General features: G+C 55.5%; 4 protein-coding genes across 4 annotated transcripts; 2 read left to right on the top strand and 2 right to left on the bottom strand.

Moving 5' to 3' along the window:
- Positions 1-651: 651 nt before the first annotated feature.
- On the top strand, positions 652-1740 carry VDAG_04491 (uncharacterized protein). The gene has a single exon (XM_009650938.1). It carries the CDS (start codon positions 669-671, stop codon positions 1083-1085), a length of 417 nt encoding a protein of 138 aa, XP_009649233.1. The 5' UTR covers positions 652-668; the 3' UTR covers positions 1086-1740.
- Positions 1741-1961: 221 nt separating this feature from the next.
- Positions 1962-2620, bottom strand: VDAG_04490 (uncharacterized protein; the record flags this gene model as incomplete). Its single annotated transcript, XM_009650937.1, has 2 exons — positions 1962-2057; positions 2207-2620. 2 exons carry the CDS (start codon positions 2618-2620, stop codon positions 1962-1964), a joined length of 510 nt encoding a protein of 169 aa, XP_009649232.1.
- Positions 2621-4973: 2353 nt separating this feature from the next.
- On the bottom strand, positions 4974-5935 carry VDAG_04489 (60S ribosomal protein L33-B). The gene is made up of 5 exons (XM_009650936.1): positions 5807-5935; positions 5692-5701; positions 5428-5523; positions 5267-5367; positions 4974-5201 (listed from the first exon to the last, which is right to left on the bottom strand). Exons 1-5 carry the CDS (start codon positions 5829-5831, stop codon positions 5104-5106), a joined length of 330 nt encoding a protein of 109 aa, XP_009649231.1. The 5' UTR covers positions 5832-5935; the 3' UTR covers positions 4974-5103.
- A 2360-nt stretch (positions 5936-8295) lies between these two features.
- VDAG_04488 (glucose-6-phosphate 1-dehydrogenase) lies at positions 8296-10434 on the top strand. The gene is made up of 6 exons (XM_009650935.1): positions 8296-8406; positions 8583-8655; positions 8721-8741; positions 8842-9186; positions 9244-10183; positions 10245-10434. The coding sequence occupies exons 1-6, from the start codon at positions 8381-8383 to the stop codon at positions 10358-10360; spliced, it is 1521 nt and encodes a 506-aa protein (XP_009649230.1). The 5' UTR covers positions 8296-8380; the 3' UTR covers positions 10361-10434.
- The last annotated feature ends 339 nt before the right edge of the window (positions 10435-10773 follow it).

Here is a 10773-nt window from a genome sequence, read left to right as displayed (position 1 = left end):
CCAGGCAGGCCGCCCTTCTCCCCCCTTTTCCCGGTGCGGTGGTGGGGGGGGGGCTTTGGGGGGGTGTGGGCCGGTTGCCTGAGGTACCTGGAGACTTGGGTACCTAGATAAGGTACCTACCTAGAGCCGCGCTCGAGTCCGGAGAGCGTCAACCTCGTTCGACCTTTGCGGCTTGGAAGGTGGAGGCCTGTTGCTGGAAGCGGTAGGATGGTGGTGGTTGGTGGGGGGGGGGGGAAGGTGCGGCCAGGCAACGAGAGAGAATGTTGTGTGCCGGTACCGACCAAGGTGCCAAGGCTTCTGAGAACCTTGCTCCTGCTGGGCTCCTGCTGGGCTCCGTGGGTGGTGTGGATTTGTGGCTCAGGACCCAGAATGTGGATTCAGACGTGGCAGCGCGGGCTGGCTCTCGTACCTAGGCAATTGCAGGCACAATCGCGCCCCAAAATCGATGGCGACACAGATGGCGATTGCTCTTTTGCTTCTGGTTCGAACCAAGGTGCCTGGGAGTGGAGGCCGCTAACGTACCAGGTCGTAAAATCTGCTTGCAGGGGGGTGATCCCTGTACCTGCTAGCGGCGGATCGGAGTCCAAGTGGCCGCGCTTTGGTTGTTGGTCTTGGCCTTGGCCTTGGTTTTGGTCCTGGTCTTGGTCTTTTTTTTTGTCTTCCAGTGGATGATGGTCTTTCTGGCGCGCGTTGTGCTAGCAACCCGACAATCGGTCGCGATTTTCTCTCCGACGGATGATGATGAAAGTGTGACCGAAAGGAAGGGGAGAGGCGTTCCGCTCCACACTGCTTGCTGTTGCAGGATATCGCTCCCTGTCTCGTCGTTTGCGCTTGGATCTTTGTTCTGTGGACAGTCAAAGTTTTCGTCTCAATTGACCACACTCTGTTCCAGTCACTTTGTTCTGTCGTCCTGCTGCTTTCTTCCTTTCGTTGAAGGCTTTTCGCCTGTTGTTTGCAGTCACCCGCCAATCGTGGTTCTGGATTGTTGTTTGTGGTTTGCGTTCGCTGATCGACAGCGGGAGTATCCCACCAGAACGGGGGAAAAAAATGTTTCAACGACTTCCGAAACCCCTCTGATCCTCTGATGGCGTCTGGCGTATGGGGAGACTGATCCTCAAGGGCTGAGCTCGGGACCTATCTTCGACGGAAGCGTAGCTCTTCTCAATTGCGTTGCTGAGGTGTGTCCCTGTGTCTGGAATGTGTCTTGTACTGACAGTGAATCACCACTGCAGCAGTTCCTGACGTCCCGCGTGGTGTTTCAACGTCTGGCCGGCTTTTTAGCACCTCGGAATGTGTGTAAATCAGTCGTCTTCTGTTCTCGTCGACCCTTCTGACGCTTTCTGTCGTTATCTGTCTTAAGCACCCACACTATTGTGCAAAAGGTCCGGCAATGCCGTTGATGCCGCTGGCCGAGTCGTGAAAGTGAGCGACAGGCGACGATAACGGCTCAGGCACTATGAGTCCGAAGGGGCGGCGGGCTTCACACACAAGTGCCGGAAGTGTCGTCTGCGTAACTGCAAAGGCTGATGCTGACTGGCTGGGTCCCTCGTTGTCCTGTAGCACAGCTGTCTGTCGGTCTTGGTGGGTCACCACTTCGATTGGAAGGCGGTGCGGCGGGACAAAACGAGTGACTGTGGTCCTTTTTCTCCCGATTGTGTGGGAAGTTGCTGATGAGGCGGGATCTCACGATGCTGACAGTGAGAGTTCACGTGGAGGCAAAAACAGATCAGAAATCGGATCAAGCCAAGAAAGGAGTCACGTTCAAGCAAAGTCCGGCGGTGGCGGGTTTCTATCTATACGAGCTGCGAGGCAGGCAGGGCAGGGCAATTGACACGAAGAATGCTTACACGACACACCACCTCGCCAGGTTCCTCGTCAGGTTTGAGACCAACCATCGATGAGGCCGCGCAAAGCTGCGGCGTGGTGCCCTGCCGCCAGTGGCTACGCCAGCCTGCATGGGACTAGCCTGCCCCCATGCCCCTCCAAAGAAAAGTCTTCTGAAATCGGGCATCCCATGCTGCGCCGACCTCACAAAGCCGGCGGCATCGTCTCACAATCTGACCATGGGGTTATCAGTCCAGTCGACCGTGCTGAAGAGCATTGTGATTACGCGTTCCGGCCCCTCGTCGGGCTCTGGCAGCTTCTTTCCTCCGCTGGGCCCGGACCCATCTCAATTGTCATGGTGCGAACCTTAGCAGCGTCGTACCTTGGTCGACGGCCATGTTCTGCAAATCCCAACTCCCGAACTTGTCCCAACACACACCAGGGGCTTGGGGGTACCTGGGCCTACAGCGCTGATCTTGCACCGATCGACCTTCTTGACGTATCCCGGGGCACTTCTGACGACGGCCCTCATCATCGACCACGTACTGCTGCTACTCTTACTCTGCTGGATCTTGATCTCTTGTGGCCGGCGGGTTGGCCGATGATTGAGCCAATTGAAGGGGCTATGCTGCGGAGAATACGAAAAGACGCTTCCCCTGGATGAGCACCCATCGGGTTGCGTCTGCCTCTGCGGAATCCCACGGCGTGCACACCTTGACCTTCTCTGAGACTGAATGCCGAGAATCTCCCCTCTCGAGCTGCAAGTGAGGGGCACATCAACATCGGCGCCAGCCATCGTGGTTCGAGCTACCAGGCCCCCCTGGTCCTGCCTGCGTCGTGGCATACCATGTACCAGCCTGCCTGCCAGCATACGAGACACAGCTTGCCATCGTCACCGGCTCGTTCGGACTCGCACCAGGATTAAAGAAAAAGCATGCGATACTGACCGGTTAGCTGCAGCCTCTTTTGGGGTTTCAGCGCCAGAGGTCCCAACCCCAGATGGCGCCTTTCCTGAGATGGCGGCAACCTAGCATTTGGCAGCGTGGAGACACTGTGGTGCATTTGCCTGTCGGATCGTCCGCCATAAGCTTGTTTCGTTCTGAGTGGGTGGTTTCGTTTGTTGGGCCACAGCCCAGCACTCTAGCTTGAAGTTTCTTCCCCTTGACTTCCTGTAGCATCGCCCACAAGACGCACCCAGTTCCCGCCACCTTCAGCTTCGTGTGGTATCGGCCTTCACGAGTGTCAATCCCGAGCAAGGCTATCGAATTTGACCTGACGCTGGAACTGTGATCAACATCAACAATGAGGTGGTCGTCCAGCTCGTGACATGTTGGGAAGGAACGCATGCCAGCAGGTCAAACAATTGTCGAATTACACACGGCATTCCCGGAATGTTCCCCCGATTGCCCTCACCGCATGTCCGATACATCCGGCATCACCTTGAGCCCTTGTCTATCGACTCTTGTTCCATGCGTAGACACCCAGCGCCATCAGCAAGGCTGCCGGAAAGTACTGTGATCAACATTCAATAGCTTTGGCACTCTATCTCTGGAGCACCACTAGCAGCCGGAAATGGGGGGCGGGGGGGGGGGGGCTTAGGTTCAACGTCGTATCACGACATGGTAACAATCAACTAAGCCTTCTTGCAAAAGGACCACCACGAGTGATACACATAGCATCGATCAATAGCCAGCTACAAGCTACTGACCAGCCATTGCTGATCACGTGTGTCCGAACATGACTGTGTATGTATACCTTCACGAACACCGTGTCGTCTGCCACATCAACCGCCGTACATTTGCACATGTATCAAGCACGAGCGGCACCTCCACATCTTGTAGGGTCTTCAAAACAACATGACACCAGGTGTTCGACTACGTTCCGCCTAGTCAACAGTCCATTGATGGCAGGCAAAGGTAATAGTCATGGACCGCGGAGGTTATCCGACGTATTATCACTGCCCTCCTCAGAGTAATCGAGGCTGCCCCGAGACGCAAGATTGAATGTCAACTGGCATTAGCTCACAACAGTGGCTTGTCAGCAAAGTATTGGTGGCTTCTTCAATGGTGCTAGAACGTTCCCACCAACCTCATACATCTTGGACTGATATCGTGGTACCTCTAATACCGCCGAAAAATGTCGTCTGCACTCAGATTACCAGCAGCCAGAAAGACGCGACGGAGACCATGCACAGATCGCCTTGCAGTGAGGCATCGACGAGAACAGAGTTGCTGGCGGGTGCGGCTTTGAGCACGCATGATGCCACGGCGTGCATGGTGAGAATGTGTGGTGTGTGTTTTCCATGACAAACTTGCGACATGAGTGGGCGTGATCGCCTCAGGGGATGGGCATCATCTGTAAACTTGAGTTACACTCTTGTGGGCTACGTCTGCTGAGCTCTAGGTGCCTCGGCGAAGTTATGATGGAGCATATTGAAACCAACAGCGAGTGTCACTCGGGCAGCGCAGTCCGCGACGTGGATATACGGACCGGCCTGACGTGAAAGCATCGGCAGTACGGCAAGAGATATCGCATATGCCTTCAGATTATGCGACCATTAGTATACCTAACGTCGTAACGCCCACTGGGACAAGCGACATGGAATGGAGTGACCTCAGACATATCAACAATAGGTGGTTCAAGACAATACATGGGAGGCAGGGTCGGCACAAATCCGGTCAAGACTGGGATGGCGGTGATGGGCTTTCGGTGCAAGGCGTGGGCGCGAGAAATCATCATGTTTATAACGCCGCAAAATGCGACGCATCCTGACAACAAAAAGTGCCGGTCTAACCCATCCCATTACCGAAGTCATTGACAGAGGAGAGAAAGGAAGAGAGAGAGGTTGGCGGTGTCCGAAACTCCGTACCCTCCCCCCTTCCCAAGCGCTCTCCAAATCGTGTCGTCGCCGTCGGCTCCTCTCATGCAAGTGTGTTTTTTTTTTGTGGTCTCTCCCAATTCATAATTCCAGTCGGCTGCTTGCTTATCTCTCACGCGGGGACCGAGATCACGCGGGGGATGTGCCAATTCATCTTTCTCTTTCGTTCTTTGTTGGTCTCGTAAGGGGGGAAAGCCTTCAAGAGAACGTTTCGACAAGTTTCTTTCGTTGGCTGCGGTGGGAACTTTGTTCGCGGCTTGAGCGGGATTTTGTGTTTGACGAGTTTCATTTGGGGAGCCTTGAGCCCAAGGCTATGCTCTGATCCTTGACCATGACCATGGCCAATGCAGCCAATTCAGAAACCATCCTCACTACCAACTCCATCCGAGACGAGAACCCTCTTATATCGAGGAGGGGTAAAGCATCACACGAACCGACGCACCGAAGGACTTGGCGGGCAGGGGGTGGCGGAACTTGGCGCGGACGACACCAGAGTTGCCTGTTGACAGCGTTAGTGGACTGCGTCGTGAGGCGGGGGAAACCTGCTCGGGGAGATGTATTTACCGTGGGGACGAGTGACCTTGCCCCAGATGACACGGATCCGAGAGCCGCGGATCTCCTTCTGGGCCTTGTAGACGTAGGCGACCTTCTTGCCGAGGTAGAAGCTGTTCGAGGGTCAGCAAAACAGTGCTTTGTTGATTGTCACTGAGGAGGGCGTGGCCTACTTGGCAGCGTCGGTGTTGTCAACGCCCTCGATCTTGATCAGGCTGGTCTCGGAGTGCGTGACGTGGCGGCTACGCTGGTAGGACAGGTGACGTCCCCTATTTCCTCAAGTCAGCCTCCTGCTCATGCTCGTCCCATCGCTTCGCTGTGTGTGCGCAAGATTCGCTCGGTCGGTCGGGGTTGGGTTGTGCGTCGTGTTTCGGTTCATGTTCGTGATTCGAGTTGCGCATGCGGTCCTCCAGAGCGCGATAAATGGTAATACTCACTTGACGTATACTGCAGAAGCACTGTTAGCCAAGATTCATTCAAACTCGTGGCATGCCTGCGATGCGATCGTGAAGTGCATCCTCCGCATGCGCCGGTTGGCGGGGGACTACTCACGTCTGTGTCCCTGCTCCGAAGGCATCTTGTCGTATTCCCTCACTCCAACGTATGTGCTGTTGTAAGGAAAGTTAGAGAATTGTCGCGGCAAGACGATTCTCCAAGGTTAGTTGCCGGCCGATTTGTCGTGTGAGTCGTTGAGTCGCTGGTCGTGATGGTCGGTGGTGGCAGGTCCACTGGAATAATTTTCGATTCGGGAAGGCGTTGCCCTAGGTCAGGTGACGGGGATTGTGCGTTTTCGCCTGTTCAATAATTCAAGGCCTCGATCGAGGCTTATCGTCTATCAGCCTGCCTTAGTAATCCAGAGAGGAAATGTGGCTGGTGCGCTGAGTAAGGCCCTTATTGCGGCCTCAGATGGCCTGTGCTTGGCCTTCTCATGACTGGTGCGGCTCGCTCGCCCAATTTGGCCGAAGCGAGTGGATCTGCCATTGTCTATGCCGATACTTTACCCTGGAGAAAGTCCGTCAATCGCGCGTCAGAGTGCCTGGAGTCATCAGCCTTGCAGCCCTCGATCGTCGGAGATGCTTCGAAACGAAACATGGCAGGTCATGTAGTGCGATCAACCCCCACCAAAGCCCCAACTGGTTCTGCAATGCAAATTATCACGAAATCGTCATCGGTGTTCGAATGTGCTTTCGAAATGGATAAAATGCCTTCTTGTATCGTTCTCGTTTACGACTATCGGGGCAGTGTACCTGGATGGAAAGGTATTTGCAACTCCGGTCGTTTGGCATATCAGTGATGTCATTCATCATCTCGGCCAGCTTTTCAGTCATCGTTGACGAGTTGATGAATTGATGGCATCACGAGATTCATGTATAGAAAAAAGCGCCTTCGATGTGCAAAAATCCACCAAGTTGCTGGAGCCCCCGGCTGAAGACTGCCCAGCCGCGGTTCACCCACGGTGAATCTCAACCGGAGGTCTTCGGTGGTGGAAGAGATAGGCCCAGCCCAGTTCATATCAGACATCCACCAAGTACGCTTGGCTGAGTGCTCTGTCTGCGCGAATTGAACCGGAGGGGCGCGGGGTTTTTTGACATCGGGAGGTTCGAAGCGCGACTCGACGATTGGATACCAGAGGTTGAGTGTAAAGGCGGCCGGCCTCGCTGTGGACGATGGGGGGCCGAGGGGCCAGGCTCACCAATTTCTACGACGGTGCAACGCTCGCTGCGGCCTGTGTCTACCGACGGCGGGATGAATGGGGGGGGGGGGGGGGGGGGGGGGGGGCAGAGAAACATTCGACAGCGACAGATGGGGGACAGCAAGGAATACAAGAATAGAGGGTTTCCCATCCTCCTTCGCGCGAACTGATTTCTGATCCAGTGAATGAGAGACTTGTATCTCCTCCGTGCTCAATCCACAGACGTCTTGACGTGTATTTACCCGCCTGTTCACACGCGTAAGTCATACGCCCGTTGGCGCTTTTTCTATCCTTTTCTTGTCCGCTTCACCTTGGCTCTTGGGCACCGAAATGCAACAGGAAGTCCATTGTACGTGCCATCACGGTCATTGTGCTTCGGAGGACTCGGGGGCATTTCATCTGAAATCCACGGCGTACACACTACTCTACGACTCTCAACGTTTATAATCAGACCGAGATCGCCGCTCTCGGTCTTAAAGCCGAAAGTCAACAACTCACCAGCCCCTCACCTGGACCCCCACCAAGGACACTGACCAGAAGCAATTTCGTCACTGTTTCCTGCCTGTCGCATCGACGAGTCCGCACCGCTGGAACCGATAGCGCCCCCTCCCCTCCGGCGACCGCGGAGTTGTTCCTTGCTCGCTCCCTGGGCCTTCATCTGTTCTGGCTTCGGGCGCATACAACACCGACGAGCCTCCCACGATCTGCCCTCCCGTTCTTGTCACCACACCCTTCTCCTGGATTTTTTTTCATCCCACCAAAGCTCAACCCTGACCCTGACCCTGACCCCTCTTTTGCTAGCCCGGTTGAACGCAGTCCGAAGCCGGCGATAACGACCTCATCTCATAACGAAGTTGCGGAAAAGTGAGTTCCTGGAACCCCGTGGATTTCCACCCCCATGCCCACTACGTCCACAACCTCCGAGCTCTCGTCCGACCAAGATGGCCGCTGGATCGCTTCCAATTAAACCCCGCCAGCTGGAACGGCGAGCTCCAGCCACCCACCCCCAGTATTCTGGGCGAGTGGTGGTCCGGCCGGCGCTGGCAACCAGGCATCCTGGGGGGGAGTGCAGGGGGAGTGCATCCGCCGGGAAGCGACGGCGGGGCAGTTGACAGTTTGACTGCCCTGGAAAGACCCCCTCAGTTGCGCCGCCTGTTCCCCCCAACCAGGCCGGCCCAGCCCAGTCCCAGTGCAGTCACAGCAGTGAGGCGAGCCTGCCGAAGCGTCATTACTAACATGCCGTCGGGGTCGGACCTACCTATCTTACCTCACCTTTCGTCACCTCTGCCAACCTTCCTCCGTCTTTCGACCTCTTGCTCTTCCTCTTCCTTCTGGCTAACTGGTAAATTTCGACCCTCGACCAGTTCCTCTTGCGACATATTCTATCCTCCCCTGTCTTCTCCGAGAGTCTACCTCTTCACCCGACCGCCATCATGTCCGAACTCACATCCGCCGCTTCGTACGTATCGCATCGCTGCTCTTTTACCCCACCAGCCGCCCGCACCTCTCCAACATTGCTTCTCGGAGCTTCGCCGCCCATGTCCGCGCCGCCAGGCGCGCGAGAGCCCTCTGCTGAGCTGCAGAACCACGCCAAAGCATCATGCACAGGTCGACTGACATCAATTCGCCTCACAGGACGCTGGAGCTGAAGGACAACACCGTCATTATTGTCCTCGGTGCCTCGGGCGATCTAGCCAAGAAGAAGACGGTATGAGCGACCGCTGCGGCGTGCCCCTCATTTCCGCCCGCAATCTGCTGACTTTATTGTCTTAGTACCCCGCGCTCTTCGGTCTGGTATGTGCCACTGCGTCTCCTTTTATCAGTTGCATTGACGACAGCAACTAAATGGAGTGAGAGTTCCTCGAGACGGCCATGGCTAACCTCCAACAATTAGTACCGCAACCAGTTTCTGCCCAAAGATATCAAGATCGTCGGATATGCGCGAACCAAGATGGAGCACGACGAGTACATTCGTCGCATCCGGTCCTACATTAAGACCCCCACCAAGGAGATTGAGCAGCAGCTGAACGACTTTTGCAACCTCTGCACATACGTCTCCGGCCAATACGATAAGGATGAGTCCTTCCTCGCCCTGAACGACCATCTTGAGAAGCTCGAGTCCGGCAAGCCCGAGACCCATCGTCTTTTCTACATGGCTCTCCCCCCCAGCGTCTTCACCATTGTGTCCCAGCACCTGAAGAAGTGCTGCTACCCCAGCAAGGGCATTGCCCGCGTTGTCGTAAGTCGAGTCCTTCTGGACGCAGCCATAATGCACTCCTAACACGACTGTCTGCAGGTCGAGAAGCCCTTCGGCAAGGATCTCGCCAGCTCTCGCGAGCTGCAAAAGTCGCTCGAGCCCGACTGGAAGGAGGACGAGCTCTTCCGCATTGACCACTACCTTGGCAAGGAGATGGTGAAGAACATCCTCATCCTTCGATTCGGTAACTCATTCTTCGGCGCCACCTGGAACAGGCAGAACATCGACAACGTCCAGATCACATTCAAGGAGCCTTTCGGCACCGAGGGCCGTGGCGGCTACTTTGACGAGTTCGGTATCGTCCGCGATGTCATGCAGAACCATCTGCTTCAGGTGCTGACCCTGCTTGCCATGGAGCGACCCATCTCCTTCTCCGCCGAGGACATTCGCGACGAGAAGGTCCGCGTGCTGCGTGCCATCCCCGCGATCGAGCCCAAGAACGTCATTATCGGTCAGTACGGCAAGTCGCTGGATGGCAGCAAGCCGTCGTACAAGGAAGACGACACTGTCCCCAAGGACTCGAGGTGCCCGACATTCTGCGCCCTGGTCGCCTACATTAAGAATGAGAGGTGGGACGGAGTGCCGTTCATCATGAAGGCCGGCAAGGCTCTCAACGAGCAGAAGACGGAGATTCGCATTCAGTTCAAGGATGTCACGTCGGGTATCTTTAAGGACATCCCCCGTAACGAGCTCGTCATGCGTATCCAGCCCAACGAGTCGGTCTACATCAAGATGAACTCCAAGCTCCCCGGCCTCAGCATGCAGACGGTCGTCACCGAGCTCGACCTCACCTACCGCCGCCGTTTCTCGGACCTCAAGATCCCCGAGGCCTACGAGTCCCTCATCCTCGACTGCCTCAAGGGCGACCACTCCAACTTTGTGCGCGACGACGAGCTGGACGCCAGCTGGAGGATCTTCACCCCCCTGCTGCACTACTTGGACGATAACAAGGAGATCATCCCCATGGAGTACCCCTACGGTGAGTGCCCCCTTTCGTGACTGTCCGACCGATGCCGTGGCGTCACTAACAGTGTTTGCAGGCTCTCGCGGCCCTGCCGTTCTCGATGACTTCACTTCTTCATACGGATACAAGTTTAGTGACGCTGCTGGTTACCAATGGCCGACGACTGCGGCTTCGGCGCCTAACAAGTTGTAAGTGGAAGAGCATTTGGTGCCTTGGAGCATACTTCTAGATAGGGAATTGAGACTCATGATTTGTTTTCTACCTGCACAGCTAAGTCAAGCGCGGCGCTTACGTTTTCTCCACGCGTTCTCTCGATATCGCACGACAGAAACCATTTGAAACGACGATTCTTGGCAGGGAAAAGAAAAACAGCAGGAGGCATGATGGATGGTACTGAATTCCGAGGGCATACATTAGTTGCGATGGAGTCACAAAGGGCAAAGTTATGGGCGGTTCGGTTGGTCTTTGGTGCAATGTGTAGTTAGTTACATTCATGTCTATGAAACAAAAAACGGACGGAAAAGAAGCATTCTCTCCTTACGACCACCATGTGGCTGTTTGGTGTCACCCTTTTCTGTGGTGCCCCCTTTATCTCGTGTCTCGCG

The sequence above is a fragment of the Verticillium dahliae genome, genomic scaffold (genome assembly GCF_000150675.1).
Source record: "Verticillium dahliae VdLs.17 supercont1.7 genomic scaffold, whole genome shotgun sequence".
Classification (NCBI taxonomy): Eukaryota; Fungi; Ascomycota; class Sordariomycetes; order Glomerellales; family Plectosphaerellaceae; genus Verticillium; species Verticillium dahliae.
The sequence above is the reverse complement of the archived record's forward strand: the minus strand, read 5'-3'. Positions and strand labels throughout refer to the sequence as shown.